The 16352-nt window shown below is 48.5% G+C and overlaps 1 protein-coding gene across 8 annotated transcripts in view; it reads right to left on the bottom strand.

Moving 5' to 3' along the window:
• Window positions 1-16352, bottom strand: part of TLL2 (tolloid like 2) — a 92883-nt gene that overhangs the window by 10899 nt on the left and 65632 nt on the right. For all 8 annotated transcript variants that reach the window (XM_055813022.1, XM_055813044.1, XM_055813028.1 and 5 more), the window contains 6 exons: window positions 11880-11995; window positions 9872-9974; window positions 6800-6916; window positions 3107-3252; window positions 1956-2151; window positions 662-787 (listed from right to left, as the gene is read on the bottom strand). In XM_055813022.1, the coding sequence (XP_055668997.1) occupies window positions 662-787; window positions 1956-2151; window positions 3107-3252; window positions 6800-6916; window positions 9872-9974; window positions 11880-11995 (804 nt within the window). The remainder of the gene's footprint in view (window positions 1-661; window positions 788-1955; window positions 2152-3106; window positions 3253-6799; window positions 6917-9871; window positions 9975-11879; window positions 11996-16352) is intronic.

The raw sequence follows: 16352 nt of genomic DNA, 5'->3' as shown, positions 1-16352 counted from the left end.
AACAGTTTGGCAAAAGTGGAGGCCAGGGCAAACCAGGCAACCCTGAGACTCCCCAGCGCCTCAGCTGAAAGGCAGAGCTACAAGACAAGAACAAGGGGTGGATTCTCGCCACACTGCATTGCTAGTGGGAGCAAACGCTTGTTGCAAGAGATTAACTGTACAAATAGAAAGCTGACAGAAATAGTTTCTGTTGGAGACATGGGGACTCCCCCCGCCCCATAACAGAAGAAGGGAATTAAGTCCTCAGTATAGATAACGTCTGTTTTGCATGCAGGCAAAACACTGATATTTTATTCTACAAAAGAAATTTCTTTTCTAAAAAATTATTCAGCTTTTTGGGCCACTCAAAGCTCAAGCTGTAATGCCCACCCTCCCTCGTGTTGCACTGTGGGACATCTGCTCCAAACGGCAATCTCAGGCCATGAAGAACAACTCGTTTTAAGGATGTTTAGCACTAGAGGATCAGAGTATTTTCAGTTTTTCAACCAAAACTTGTTTTTCAATGGCAGTTGTGGACAAAAGAAATTTCTCAGGTGGGGCAAGACAAATAGAAACAAAGAGGATGAAGGGGCAAGGAAAATAATCTCCAGGATAGTTCAGGTTCAGTGTCAGCTGCGGTACCCACCCTATAGACAGCTGCCTCCACCTGTAGGTTACTTACCTTCACAGCTCTTTTTATCAGCCGTCAGCTCATAGCCAGGCTCGCAGGTGCACTTGTAGCTGCCCAGTGTGTTCTCACAATGCTGCTCACACCCACCATTGTCTGGCAGAGAACATTCATCCATCTCTGTCAAGAGAAAACCACAAATCACACTTGCCTGACCCCCCGAACCCCCTCACATTCCCCGCGCATCACCTCTGGATGAAGGACCAGAGCAAGGGCACTGTGAGAGTTGTTCAGGGACTGGAATTAAACATCACAGCATTTGCCAGTCATCGTGCAATCACCCTTTGCCATGGTCCGTTAGCATCTCTCAAATTCACAGGACAGCATACTCTGTGAATTAAACCCTATTTGTCTAATTCTTGTTTTTGCACCTAAGTGCATGGATTAAGAATTACAGGTTATAAGTTAGGAAATTTTATGACTCGAATGGTGAATAAGTGAATTCATGTGACAGACTAGCCTGAGCAAAGGGGACTGAGCCCTGCCGTGTCTGTTTGTTGTATTTCTTAACGAGCTCATGAAATCAAGTTTGTTTAACTGAGGACATTGTTCTATAAATTTGAGAGATCTAAATGGACCATGACTCCCTTAATGCAGGACAAAAGTTGAAGCAGAAATAAACAAAGGACTTAACGCAATCCAAACATTGGCACAGCAGCTATTATTTCTGTATGCTGTCGCAACCTAAGAGAAGCATGACTGCCTCGCAGCAGCTCCGATGGCATTTTCCCAGGCGGGTAGATATTTGGTTCTTGCCTCTACCAAGTCACCAGGATGCTGGTAAAGGACCATGTCTTGGGTCCAGCTCTTAAGAAAAACCTTATGTCTTATTCACACCTCCCTGAAGAGGACCTCAGTTTAGGAACACATTTGTCTCCAAAAGCACTCAGAAATTTTCCCCGGGATTCTGCTTACATTCAAATTTAACCCCTCTCTGAGAGGTTTCTTTTGGAATGTAACACTCTTTGTGCAGTACTAGCACCTTCTTTGAAATGGTCCGTGTCCCCTGGCATAGACAGACGAAGGTCACGTTCTGCCCGGTGCGAGCGCCTATGCTGGTACTGACCCAGCGGTGCCTCCTGCCTTAGGGAGGTGGCGTTCACACCTCGGCATCAAATCCCTGAACATGCTCAAAGCAATTTGTATATAAGCATGATGTTGGAAGTCGTACAGACAAGTCTAACAGCTCTTATCTACAAGGAGATACAACGGTAACTGATCCCTTTGACAATAGGTTAAGGGATGAATGGGCCCCAGCTTTGACCTTGCGAGGTACTAGATCACATACCTTTAAAGAAATTTGCTGCAAAGCCTGCTTTATTGATGGTTGCATCAGATGCAAACTTCATCCATACTTTATTTGAACTGGATTTGATATCTTCTGGCTTCTCATAGCCACAGAAGTGACCAATCAGCGGGCTGTATTCGGTGAGGCCATCTCGGATCTCCAGGTAGTCATAAGAACAGGCATCGTGCCATTCAATCTGCAAGGGGAGAAGGATGCGCCTGGAGCCTGGCGGTATGGGTGCTCTCAGGCAGGCTGGCTACCCCACTAGGCTTTTTTGCCAGAGATCAGCTTCCGAAGCAGCACCCCAAATCCAAACCCCAAAGCTCACAACTAGGTACTTGCCCCACGGCTGCCACCGAGCCCTCCTGCAACTGAAATCACATTCCAGCCTCGGCACATCTCAGTTCTACTGCTGTTTCGTGGCTATGCTCCGGTGAAACCCGCCCCTGGCTATCTACAAGCTGCTTTTCCATGGGAAGCAGTAAGGAACAGAACAGAACAACTACAGGCAGAAAGGTTCGAGGAGCAGCTGTGGGGTCACGGCTAGCCGGCAGTGGTGTCAGCCCTTCCAGGACAGGCTCACTCAGTGTGCACAAGCCACAGGATCCCACAGGACAGATGGGATTTATGCACCAACCCAGGTCTCATCCCCTCCCATTTGACTTGCAGGTCAGTAGTCAGAAGCATATCACCGGGCACCCACTAGTGCAAGATGTTCTATAGCTGGTAGGAGAAAACCTCCTCTGAGCCTGCCTGCCACCCAGGAACATGATGTTTCTTTGGAGAACCACAAGCACCCTGAAATCTGCCAAGCCCTGGAGACACCTACAAGAGGTTTTTGCCTGGATTGTGACCATTCGATTTCATTCGACCTGAGTGAAAATTTAAGGACTCATCAGTCCCTACTTCACGTCATCAGCAATTTTGTGCCCCTTCTAATTCTTTCTGTCTAGAGTGACAGTTTTTGAAAACTCACCATATTTAAAACTTGGCTTTAAAATCTCTAAGCAAACTTCTGGTGAGGAGAAATGATGTTCTGAACTATTCAAAAGAACATTTATTTCCAAATTATTATTTACATCACTTTAATTGTAAAGGATCTACAGAGGCTAAATTATATCCATAATATAATATACAATGACATTTCTCACCTCAAAGGCTTGGAATGTGATTCCTATGTGAAAGCCCTCAGAAACGGTGATCTTCCAGACGCACTCTTTGGAAGGTCTGTAGTCATCTGGGTAATTGGGAGATTGGATCTGGCCAGCATCTTTGTGAATGTCTCCACCGCAAATAGCTTCATAAAAAGTAAACAGCAAAACCACAAGGCTGCAGATTTTTCACTTAGGTAAAGCATGCTCCAAGCACAACCTTCTTCCTTGTTCGGATCTCTATCAACACCGCATGTTACACAAAGGCAGCACACAAGTCACGGGGGTTTTTACAAAGCTAACAGCCTGTCCCACTGACCGCGTCTCCTGCCTTGCTGTGCCAACCTCCTTCAAAGGTGAACTCACTGGGACACTGAGGTTTTAGGGATTTATGGTTCTCACACTCCTGGTCACCTTCGTAACTGCTTAAAACCTGCTACAGGCACTAAGGACCAAGAAAAGTTTTTGGGGAAAAAAATCAGATAAAAAAAGGTTGCAAATCTAATCCAGCCACACGATGGCAATATTAACAAGCATGAGCCGAGCTGCTCACCAGGAGGCATCAGCTGTGCATAAAAACTTTTACATTTTGTGCTAAAGAGTAAGTTTAAAGACCAAGAACAGAAAATCTAATGAAAATCTAAGTTTAATACAAAACTAGCAGAGACCTCAAAGACAACAGCAGTTCAGCAAAATCATCTGCAAGACTGTGTGACAAATGAAAGTAAGACCACAGGCTAAAAGCCGTGCTACCTCACGATGCACAACACACACGTCTACAGAAGGCGTATGAATGTTTCAGCTGTGTTTTAAGTCAAGGAAATAAAATGCACTGACAGTACAAAAGAGAAAGCACTGCAGTGACACCTGCCAGTCCCCAGCCACCTCCACCCCTGTGGTCTCCCCACAGCACACAGCATCAGCAAAGCAGACCTGGGTCTCCCTGCAGCGTCCTGGGAACTGCTTGCACTGGGGACACTGCCTTGGCTTCGCTTGTTAGCTGCCTATGTCTGCCTGTGACCCAGAGCTAGAGAATCGGTGCTAAGGCACCATCAGACAGTTGCACCCAAAACCCAGCTGCAGAGCGCAGTTTAGACTGGAGTTTGAGTTCATCTATTCGGAGCTACAAGCGTGCTGGGGAGAACCCCCGAGGGGCCCACTAGCAATCTCTCCCCCCACCTAACAGAATGAGGGCTGCATGAGCACAGAACTGGCCATTTTTTTTAACAGCCATAAAACTGTCAGCCAGCAAACAGTATTTTCTCTCTCCACTGCAGCAGTTCACACTGAAATTCAGCCGGGCGTCAAGTGTACTGGGAAAGCCTCACTGCAAACTGGAATGAACATCTGCTGATGGAGCCCGAGAAGGCACAGCAACAGCAAACCTGGGGCTGCCAGCAGCCCTGAAGGGCAAAACCATCAGCATCTTCCCATCACTACAGAGAAGGGACAACACAACTGAGCTATGCGGACACTTTCACTACATTAACTGCCATTTAGTATCTCCCACCACGTGGTGACATGCTTCTGCCTCTTTCCTCCCATCTGCTGAACACTTTAGGGCCAAGACTCGGAGGAATCCAAGTCCAAAAATGAGTCCTCACCCCCAGAGCCCCCAGCAAAGCTCAGGTGCACCAGTGCTCACATGCACTCTCACTAAAGCAGAGGACAGAGCGGCAGTGCTAAAACCCACGTGGGGCTTTCAGTACGTGAGGGACAAGAATTCAGAAGAAAAAGAGGAACTAACAGCAACACAGAGAGCTTTTGGCCAAAAACTGATAGCAAATGAAACATGTAAGGGCAATCCCTCCTGGAAATAAAAAATACCATTATTGCCTAGACACAGAAGTCACAAAACAGCTGAGCAAGTACCTGACAATGCAGGAGAGACACAAACCATTACCGGCGCTCACACCGGAGGGGAGGAGGAATCAAGGGACATTTTTTGAAACTCTCCCATTTCAGCAAATAAATTATGGCAAGAGATGCAGATAATCTCACCAGCTGCTGCCCTGACAAGAGGAGGCTGAGCTAGGAACAGAACTATGCAGTGGGCCACCATTGTGTCTGCGGTACAAGCCGGCTCCCACCAGCTGTACCCTGTGCTTGCCGTAGGGCTCAGTCACAGCCCTCAGACCTTTCCAGTGGGGGGTCCTGCAGGAAGGGGTTACACAGAAGGCCAGAGTCTTGGAAAGGCAGGAAAATATGAACAGCTGGAGGGATGCAAAGTCTGACCACTAGATGTACATTCTGCTTCTATTCGCTCACCTCAAAACTCAAGTGAAGCAAGTATTGCTCATATTTACTGACCCTTTAGGGGTCATTTATTAAATAACAGGAAATATGGCAAATTATTGAGGGAAAAGAAAGTTTTGCAAAAGTAACTTTGGCATGTAGCCAATGTAAAGATTCTTTTCTTTCAATACTGTTTAGCAAAATGAAGTATGATACCATATTAATACATATGATGAAGAACAGAGAAGTTGTTTCCCCAGAAACATTCCTCACCTTCCTTTTTTAAAATTTTTTTTTCTTTTCCTTTTAAAGTTGGAGCAGGCATCGCTGGGGAATAACCCACTCTAAGAATTGATCTGATTAGTCCACCAAAGAAATAAGGTAAAATAAAACAGTCTAATAGAGACAGACTAGTTTGATCACTTCTAATTCCAACAAACTACCATAAAAAGGGTGTTACACACGACAGGGTCCAGGCAACAGCTGCTTCTTGGGAGAAGCATTAAAAAAAAAATCAATATATATATATATATATCAGGCAAGCCACCTCTGTCTCTGGGGCACCAGTTCCTGCAGAAACCAGGTATTTCTCCTGTGGAATAGATTTGTTAGCCCCACTGCTGTGGAATCCTCATACGCTTTATTTGCACTTCCCCAACAGTCCCATGTCTTCTTCTCTTCCTTCTGTTGGATCATTATTCCTGAGCACATGGGACACTGGGGCGCTGGGCCGCCAGTGCCACACTTGCTGCTGTGGCTGCACAAAGATGATGCAGCGTCAGTACCCACACAGCCAGCCTCAGCACTCTGCCAGCACTGGTACTTCTAAGAAAATGTCTGTTGCCCAATGAACAATGAAGGTTTTTAATACATTTTAGAATCATTATTGTAAAAAAAATAAGCATACATGCAGAGAAGGGATGTTACTGATTTGTTAGTGACTTTGGCAGTTTTGCTCCTCCCCTGAAGTGGCCTCAGCACCCCAGTGCCATGCAAGCTTCCAAAGTACCTCACCTGCAGAAGGTCTGACATGCTAAATCCTTATCTTCTGCAACATACAAGGGAGAAACCAAAGAACAATCTTTGCATTTGAGAAAAACGAAAAACAAAAAACTGCATTAAGTGATATAGAATTTATGATTCAAAACAGAACTTTGCCTATTAAATTCCTGGAGGGAACTCCTGCTACACCCAGCACTGCTGCTGGCAGGGGCTGCTCAGGGCAAACTGAGCCTGGCCTGGGAACGCAAGCCATGGCTCTGTGCTGCCATCCTGTTGTGCCCCAGGAATGCCATGAGCTAGTCGGAAGATTCATGCCTGAAACAGCCAGCAAAATCTGCCAGTTCCCATAAAAACCAGAGGAGGGGCTGTATCTAACCACGGGACGTGATCCTGCAAAGCCCTGCACCCCATCCCAAGTGCTCCACGCAAGGCGACAGCCCCGGCCGAGGGCCGTACCTTCATAGACCACGAAGAAGCCTTTGCCCAGGATGTTACTGCTGCTCCGGAACTCGATCCACAGCCTGCTGTCCGTGGAGATTACTGGCTCAGGGATCTTGTCACCACAAAATCTACCTGGAAGGCAGGAAAGAGACAATCAAGATCTCCTGGCTGACTGGCACAGCGGAGCAGACAGCCAGGTTCTGGGAAGCAAATAGTCCGCGGTTGAAGGAGCTGTACTTGTGTAAAACACCCTTCCACTCCCACCACTTCTGCTTTTGAGCAAGTTTCTGCTTCCCTCCTCCCACTGATTCATATTTTCTTCAATTATTAAATTAATGAAGGTTTTCTTCAGCTGGGAGCAGAATCCAGGAGTCACAGATACAGTAAACTCAAACGGGCTCTTGTTTTGATCACATAACTGGGCAAATGAGCTGCAAAGGTGGGGAACAACCCCTGTCCTTCCAGAGGTGAGACATCAGGGAACGTCCTTTCCACCTGCTACACCTCAGAAACTCCTTCAGCATTTTACAGCCAAGAGCAAATTGCCCAAATCAAACCAAGGCCATGCCGAGGCGAAAACACCCCTTATCCTCTGCCCACCTCACCCCAGCTAAGCCTCTGCAGTTCTCCCATCTCTTTCAAGAGGAAGAGACCGAGAGCCTTTTTGCTCATGGAGCATCCAGCTCTGAGCTCCCTGGTGTGCACCAGCACTAGGAAATACTCGGATCCTACCAGCAAGGATGAATCCTGAAACAGAACAGCTGCAGCGGGCATCTGCAGCCCAGACAACCTCAGCAACCCTAACCTGGTGCTCCTCCACTTCTTCCAGCCAGACGCTCCTCAGGGAAACAGAGCGAGCACCAAGGATGCACGGGGAGCACCCAGGGCAAACAGGGAGCACCCAGGGGGAATGGGGTGTTTCACTTCAGCTGACACCAGCAGGGCTGTACCCCGAGTTCAGCATGGCCTTGGCCCCCGTCCCACTGAGTCCCCGGTGGGAATCTGACAGGGGCAGAGAGCAGCTTCCCGGGCTGGGCTTAGTCAGAGTGGCGTGACAGGGGTCCTGGCCTTGTGACACCAGGCAAAGGCTTCTTTGAACACCCTCTGCTGGGCAAAAACCTGGTTAATGCCTCACTGCAAGAGAGCACCTTTGCTCCCACAGCAGGCTGTGCTGGCGTTCCCTGCACAGTGTAACGGGGAGTTCAGGGCTTGCTGGCTGGCAGGCAGAGCCACTGTACAGGGGGCAGAGTGGTTGGCATCACTCCTGCGCATTAAAAGCCTGGGGGTCCCCTGCTTAGTCAGCTGCTGCCACTTTCAGCTCTGCCTGCCCTACCTTCGGCACGTGGCAAGGAAGGCGATGGCCATCAAGGATGCAAGAGCTGTGCCTCTGGGACAGGCCAGTCAGTGCAAATTAAAAGGTGAGATGCAAACTCTGTTTTTCTTCAGCAGCAGTTTCACTGCCAACTCTTCTCTCTTGCAGTGTCATGCACCAGACGTTATCTCGGACCCTAGCCTCAGAATCGGCTCCTCGGCTCCAACCCCTGTGCCCCCAAGCTGCCCAGCAGCGTAAGGACAGCATCTCCCCTCCCCTCCCACAGGGGATGCTAACAAACAGCATCAGCACTGCAAAGCTCCTTCCTCCAGGGTCACCGAGCCACCACCTCCCGGATTTAGCTTCGGAGTTTAACAAGGGTGTCAAGGAGAGGAAACACAGATGAGGAACGAGAACGAGCAAAACTCCTCAGAGTCTGATAAAGGGCCCATTCATAAAAAGTTATACACCATTTAAAGGCTGGGGTTTTCACACACTTCCCTGGGAAAATATGCAGTGCACATGTATTTTTTTTCTCTCCGCAAGAAGCCCATGCTTTCACAATTCTCACTAATCCCCCTCCCCGCCCCCGGCTGAATCGCGTCTGTCTGCCTCTTCCGAGCTGATTTCATGGCTCAGCCCCTTGCGGGAGCTGTGGCCACTCATGCAGCGTCTCCCTCCAGATGGGAACACTCGCACGTCCACCTGCACTAGGGGCATAGGGAGGTGCTTGGCTTCTGAAATACCTTTAAATTACTCAGCAGAAAAAAAAAAATAGTGAGGAGCTAAATTGCAGCTGCTGGAGTAATGTTACCTGCTGCATGTGCAGCGGAAAACAGCAATCAACACTGCCAAGGCCAGAAGAGGCAGGGAGCAGTAAAACCGACTGCCGGCTCTGTGAGAGCAACATGACTTCAGCCTCAGAACCTTGCCTGGCACCAGGGCTGGGATGCCCCGCAGGGTCAAGGAGAGCACCCAGGCCTCTGCAAGCCCACTGGCCCCAGGCTGCGAGCCCAGTGCTGCACGCAGCGCGAGCACAGCCCCTCCGGCACGGCCACACAACCCGATGGCTGCTTGCCTTCCCAGCCAAAGGGGCTGTCTGCAGCGCAGCATCTCAGCCACTGCAGCACCGAGGGCACAGGATGGAGTTGGGGTCAAAGCCAGCCGCAAAGCTGGTGGAACTCCTGGCTGCCCTCCCAGGGTGACAGAAGACTTGTAGTTAGGACAGCAGGAGGCAAACAAACAGGGAGGACAGAGGCTGCGGTTTCCTGAGAGCGCTGGGAGCAGGAGCAGGGCAGAGGCCTTGCACAGTCTGATGCCCTAGGCATGGGCTAGCAAGCTCCCCGCTGGAAGTACAAAGCCTCAAATACAGACTGCTTGTCTCTGTAAATGCAAATATGTGAAATAACGGCAGGAGCTTGGGCCAGGAGCTGTGGGGCTGCTTTGTTCTGACTTCATCCTGGTCTTAGGAAAAAGCAATAATAAAACTCCAGAGACCACAGTTTCAGTCCCGGCTATGGCCCTGGTTCAATTCCCCCTCTGTCTCACTTACCAAGCTGGAAAAGGTAGGAATAGCCTTTGCTACCAAAGGGCTTGGAGCATGGGTCCTTGGGTGTGACTGCAGCACGCAGGCATCTCCGGATGGAGACATTAACGGGTGGCCAGTGCGCTGGGCAGGCGCAGGCTCCTTCCAGGTTTGTTTCTGCTCTCCCCACCCACCCCCCAAGCACCAAGAACACCGCACAAAACACAATTACAACAAACCAGCGACTCACCCAGTAATGGAGCTTTCCTCCAGTAACCATCACGCACCTCCACATAGTCATACCAGCAAAGGCGACTCTTAAATAGGTCCATTGATGTGAAGTTTAACAAAATCTGAAAGGAGAGAGCGCATACTTCTCTTTAGGAAGGGAGCTGCTTTAAAAGAGAAGACCCTGCAGATCACGTGCTCCCCCTCTGCTATGGTGCTGCCTAAGCCAGTATGCAGGAAAAGCCAGCTGGACAGTTGGCTGGATATTTTAACCAGCTTTCCTCCAAAAAAGAAAGGCTTCTCAAGGTATTTTTAGGAAACCATGAAAGTACAGGACAGCAGACAGCACTTCACCATCCGTACTGTAATTCACAGTCACTGCTCCTCAGTCACTGTGAAATGCTACTTAAAAAAAGCCCAATTTGTTGTGTTTTCTTTTTTTTTAATTAAAAATTGAATCTTTGGTTTTGATCAATGTGAACATCATAGAGAAACACACTGCCCCAAAATACAGATGTTTGGGATCTATACTCCTATATAACCGATGCTTGTAATAAACAGCTGATTTTACTGACAGGTTTCCACATTCTGACAATCACACTCATACCACCACTGTGATGCAGCTGTGTCCAGTGGCTTTATTGAGCAGAGTTTAGCATAAAAATTCTAGCCCTTTGGTCTCCTTCCTCTGTAACATGGATTACGGGCCTTGCTCTGTGCCTACGGATGTCACTTGTGGCATTTTTGTCCTTGCAAGATCTGACCCACATATGAATTTGCATCCATAGTCTGCCACAGAAACATCACTAGATTAAAACAGATATTCTCCCCCAAAGCCCTGGCTGGATGTGCACAGTGCAGCCTGCAATGATGTCGCTTGCTTTGTTCACACATTTGCAGTTTCCTGACTTTGGACGGCGAGAGGAGATTCACGTGTTCCTGTGCGGATGAATAGCATAAGCCCAGTGCTGGCTCTAAGCTCATGCCTCACTGGTATGATGTTACTTGGTACCAGCTTCTACATTTGCTTAAACAGAGAAGTTGAAGCATTTAACCTGAACTTGATATTTATTTTTTTTTTAACATCAGTGGTTCAGCATTTGGATGCCAGGTGCTATCTGATACAATTCTTCTGAAGAGGCTGAGAGACAAAGGGAGAATGTACAGTAAGATTTACACTGCAAAACTCCCAGCGCCTTAGTTTCAAAACCCAGATGGCTCTTGGCAGCTCAGCCCCTGGCGAAGCTCTGCCTGCAGCAATGGCAGGAGCTCCGTGCTGCACGGGACCAGGCTCGCAGGGGACACAATGGGGTCCCACAGCAGGATGGCTGCTGCAGAACAAGTGAGCTCTGCCCCTCTTTGTTCAAATCAGAGTCTTAAGTGCATCCAGAGGGTGGTCTCAGCAAAGCCACTCTGCGCATTCTGGCAGCCTGGTACAGCATGAAATGGAGTGCTGGTGTTAGTGGATTAAGGAAAGGTTTCATTTCCACGGGAAGATCAATAAAACAAAAGGAGCTGGGAAGAAAGTGGACAGGGTGGGTGATGGATGTGTGGCAGGTCTTGGCGCTTCAAGGCAGGGAGCAGGAGCTCCCTGACAGCGACATTATCTCTGCATGACAGGGGAGGACACCCACGTCACTCACAGCTCCTCGGCTCCCTTCGGGACCCCAGTTTTCTGGCACATTTTATCCAACTCATCTGAGTGGCACCTGGCTTTGACAGGTGAGCCTGGCTGGAGCTAGTAGCTGGCAGGCTCAGCCCTGCATCCAGAGGAAGGATCAGAGACCAACACGCAGCCCAGACCAGGGACCGGGCTCTGCTCCAGCATCACCTCTTCTCTCCTTAGGAACATCTGTGCATTCCTGACCCAGTCTCTGGGAGGACACCGACAATGCTCAGGAGCCTTTTCAGGCTCCATCCCCACAGTCCAGGCATGCAGAGATCTCTTGGCAGCTGCTAACGGTGCTGTCACAGGCAGGACTGCAGGCGAGGGAAGCGCAGAGTACACCTTGTGCTGGTGTGGCACCTACCTTCTCCCCTGGGGTCACCGAGATCCTCCAGACACAGTGGGAATAGGAGGGGTAGCCATTTGGAAAACCGGGGGCTGAGAAATTCCCAGTTGAGTCCTGCAAGGTCTCTCCACAAGCTGCAGGAGAAGGTGGGGGAAGAGAAAAAAAACAGTGACAAGAAGTGACTCTTTAAAAGACATCAGGGTCGACCAAAACATTTGCCCACAGCTGCTGTGCCCAGGCTGGTGGCTGGTACTCTAGGGATGTTCAGTCACGGCACCGTCCAAGGGTCACTGACCACCTGAGACCTTGCCAAAGGGGTGATGTAAATTCGTCAGAATTCCCAGAACAGAAGGTGATCAGTAGAAGGACACAGGGGAAACAGCTTTTGAAGAGGCACCCTTCTTCCTTCATCTTCTCTCCAGAGCCCAGCACTTCCAGGTTTCAACCCTACTGAGAAATATCCCATCCGCTAATCAAATGCAAAATATTAACCCCATCTCACAACCCCAAGCCCACTGCCAGCAGATCTGTTTTCCTTTCATTACAAGCTGCTCAATGAATTTCTCCTTAGTTACCATTGTGAAGCGTCTTTTTTTTGGGTTAAAGCATCCTAACAAAAGCAGAGCAAGCCCCACTGCTCTCACACTTGGGTGCCCAGCACCCACTCTGCCATCAGACAGCACAGGATGAAATGTGAGCGCTGCAGCTCACGCTGCTCTCCGCCTTCCCATTTCCGTGGCTTGCTGCAGTTGATGAAATGCAGATCCCAGAGCGACTTTTGGGAAGCAAGTAATATGCATGTGCATAAGCTCCTTTAGGGAACTGCAGCTTCCAGCATCTAGGAAAGCTGTGACTACTGTGGTTCCTGTTCTCCGAGCCAGCAGGGCTGAGCTGGGACAAGGAGTGACCATCTACACCTGCAGAGCAGCTGGCTGGCTAGCTGGAAGCACCACAAACGTCAACACTCTCATTTCCTTCAGAGCGCTCACCAGACACATGCAAATACCTATTGCAAGGAGCAGGGACCTTGGCTTGCTGGCTTCCCAGTTGTTTTTCCAATTTTATGACCCACTGATGCTACAAAGCTGCCCTTGACCTGCAACTTTGTTTCCTCAGTGACAGTAAGGCAGCCCCCAAAAATCCCTCCTTAAGCAGCAGTGCTTTGAAAGATCTGAGGAGGCCGAACATCTGGCTCCCTTTCTCATGGAAATGCCAGGGGATGTGCCTCTGCCTGATGCTATCACACACTCACTAATTTTTCAGCCATGATTACATTTCGATGGGCGGGTCGGAAGCTGGGGGTGAAAAGAGAATGGTCCCATTCAAAAAGTTTAATATCTTCAAAAAAGGGAGATGGAGACACCAAGGCCAGCGTTTCTTAATTTCCCTGAGGCAGTTTGATCCACAGCTTGGCAGATCAGGGCAGACAAACAATAGGCGGGCACACAAAAAGGGGTTTGCCCAACCAAACAGCTCACGGGGTGCTCTGGACACTGGAGCTGCTCCCAGGAACAAGCAGCACCCACTTCAAAGCACAGGTCAGCATGGGATCTGCCAGTGCAATTCCTGTCAGGAAAGCCAAAGGTATTTTAAACTACTAGAAATAAAAGCACCGCCGAGAAAACCAGCAGGTAAACACACACATCTGCCCCAGAGGAATGAAGAAAATAAAAGACAGGTCAAACCCTCCACCTTGCTCCTTCCTTCTCAAGCAGTTCGGAGCCCTGAGCACTCCCCCTGCCACCATGCAGCTACAAGGGAGCATTGCATGGCACATTTTAGTTTTGGTTCCACAGAAACAGCTGATGTCCTCCCACCTCCCCAGGTGGTGATGTATTCTTCAGGTGGGCAGAGGGAGATGCTTGTAAAAGGTGATGGCCTGCGTGAACTGCAAAAGAAATCCAGACTTCTATTTGCAGAATAAATACACTTTCTTCCTTTCTACCTCTTGCAAAGAGATGCCGTGCCTTGTTATCTGTGTCAGAACCTGTTAGGATAATTCCAGCTCCCAGGATGCTCCTAGGACCCTCAGCCAGGAACAGCATGCTGCCCCAGCAGACAAACATCTCAAAGAAGCCGAGTCCCAAGCACACTTATTCTGAAGACAGCCAGCCATTCTTCAGCTGATCCTCTGGCATCACCACTGGTCAATGCATGGTCTGGAGTGGCCACCACCTTAGGATGGCTCTAGCAATGCCAACATCTGACAAGGCATCCCAATAAAGAGGGGATTACCACTCACTGAGATTAATAAATGTTGGGTTTCTCTGCTCAGAAATCTATTCAAACAAACATGAAATGACAGAGAGAGCTCTAAATGCTGGGAACACATTCTTCATGACCATAACCACACAGGACAAGGAGGATGACCACCCGCAGCTGAACTACAGGGGAGGTTTCTGACAGCCCAGACTTCTCCTAAGTGTAATCTACACAGCTCCTGGCAAAACTCTGTAATTCTGGAACAGATACTAACGTATCTCCTACCAAACCCTGCTCTGCTAAAACCTCACAAAAGGAGACCCGGCTGAGTACGCAGACTTGCGGAGGAAGCCCTGCAAGGCACGCTGGGCGAAGGGGCAGAGCACAGGGCAGAGCGACAGCTTGCAGGGGGAAGCCCAGAAACAGCGAGCAATGCATAGCTGTGTGCAGAGCACACCAAAAAGCAACACCACTGTACTCCACTCAGTGGCAAAGAAGCCAACGGGTCCCCTAAGACCAGTGTTTGGTACTCCTGGGATCCAAGAAACTGGGCTGAGGTGACTCTTGCCCATGGCGAAGAGGCTGTTGCACACGTAAGCAGCTAGAAAGGAACACAGGCAAAGAGCAACGCACAAAAGGTGAATGCTTCAGAAGTCACTTGTAAGTGAAGTTAGCTGAGTGACAGGCACCTACTGCTCATCAGGTGGTTACCGGTAGACTACATCTTTTTGAAGATGCACAAGGAATTGGATGGGGCAACATAGTGCAGGACCAGTCCCAATTTGTAGCTAATTTCAGCACAGTTAGTGCAGCCACACAGCCACATTTCCTTCAGCACAGCGCAGGACAGCAGGACATGCTGCTTTAAAGGCTTTTGTAGTGACTATATTCATCAAATCCTCAACCGTGCAGCCACATCAAATCTAGCAGTTACCACTATGTAGCAGAATGTATCTTGCCTTCCAGAAATTCCTTCAGCAAATTCCATTTGGTTTCACCTGGCTTGGCAGTAACTTTAACCCAGCAGGTATAAGCTTTGGAGAATGAAGAGCAATTTAAACCAGCAGGGTTTTAGAATGGAAAAGCTAAGCCAGCCCTAACGGCCGCAGCCGCAAAAGCTCCAGTCTAACGAGGCAGAGCACCCTGTCCCTTACCACTGACACAGCAGCCGTGCTGGCTCCTACCAGCACATGCTCGTAACCCATCCCCCGCCACGCTGGCTGGTTTTGTGGAGGATTTTTTCAGGCATTCTCAGGTAGAGACTCTCTTTCTAAAAGGGAAACCATCTGCCATTCAACTTCTAGATTACGTTGTTGTCTTTTACCTAAAAGTCCTCAGCTTGACTACTGAACAAAGCTGTCCTCAACCTAAAGGCTCGTTCAGCCCCTGCTTGAACATACAGCTGAAGGCCTTTGGGTTTGGACTCCCGCGCCTGGCATTTTGCAGAGGACGATAACTATTCAGGCTACAGCTTCAAACGGCAGCTGGAGCCATCAGTGTCATTAAACTTTATACTGCACATATAAACATTATACTGCACTGCTTCTCTTCAAACACAACCTGTGTACAAATTTTGATGCAAAGAAAAGAGAAAACCAAACCAAACCAATAGATATTTGCATAAAATTTGTTTAGTAGGCTTAAAGCTCTAATCATTCTGCTGCCAAATACATTCTGAACTGCAACAACCTCTGCTAAGCTTTGTGTAAAAAAAAATAATATATCTAAAACCCAGAAAAGTTCTACTTTGGAAGTGGAAAACTTGAGACTCGGAAGGGTCCTCATTTTAAAGAAAGTTGCTTTGTAGCTTTTAGTTTGGCTAACCTCAGGCCAAAGTGGCTTTTCAGCTTGCCTTGAGAAATCTGAATCTGTAGTTGATGCTTCCAGCTATGGGAATGAAAAGCCTGCCTGGATTAAGTCCTGATTCAATCAAAAAAACATGGTTCAAGACATCCCTACTTACTTTTTTTTTTTTTTTTTTTTAGTATTCAAACAAAGCAAACCCTAAGTAATCTGTGAGATAATTTTCCCAGAACTACATCTTGTTCAACCAGAAGTGAATCAGAGAAAATTATTAGTAAAAAAAAAAAAAAAAAGTTCATTAGATCTAGCACACCTAACAAAGTTATACCACTCACTATAAGCTAAGCAGTGATCCCCAAACATCACAGACCCTGAAGTCCTCAGATTTATTCCAGACCCTTACGAACCTGTAGCTGGATATGGAGAAGCAGCAGAGCTGCACACCAGCTATCAACCACTTTCCATGGCCTCAGGACTGGCTCACAG

Source organism: Falco peregrinus, chromosome 1 (assembly GCF_023634155.1).
Source record: "Falco peregrinus isolate bFalPer1 chromosome 1, bFalPer1.pri, whole genome shotgun sequence".
Taxonomy (NCBI): domain Eukaryota; kingdom Metazoa; phylum Chordata; class Aves; order Falconiformes; family Falconidae; genus Falco; species Falco peregrinus.
Note: the sequence above shows the minus strand (reverse complement) of the source record. Positions and strands in the feature narration are given on the sequence as shown.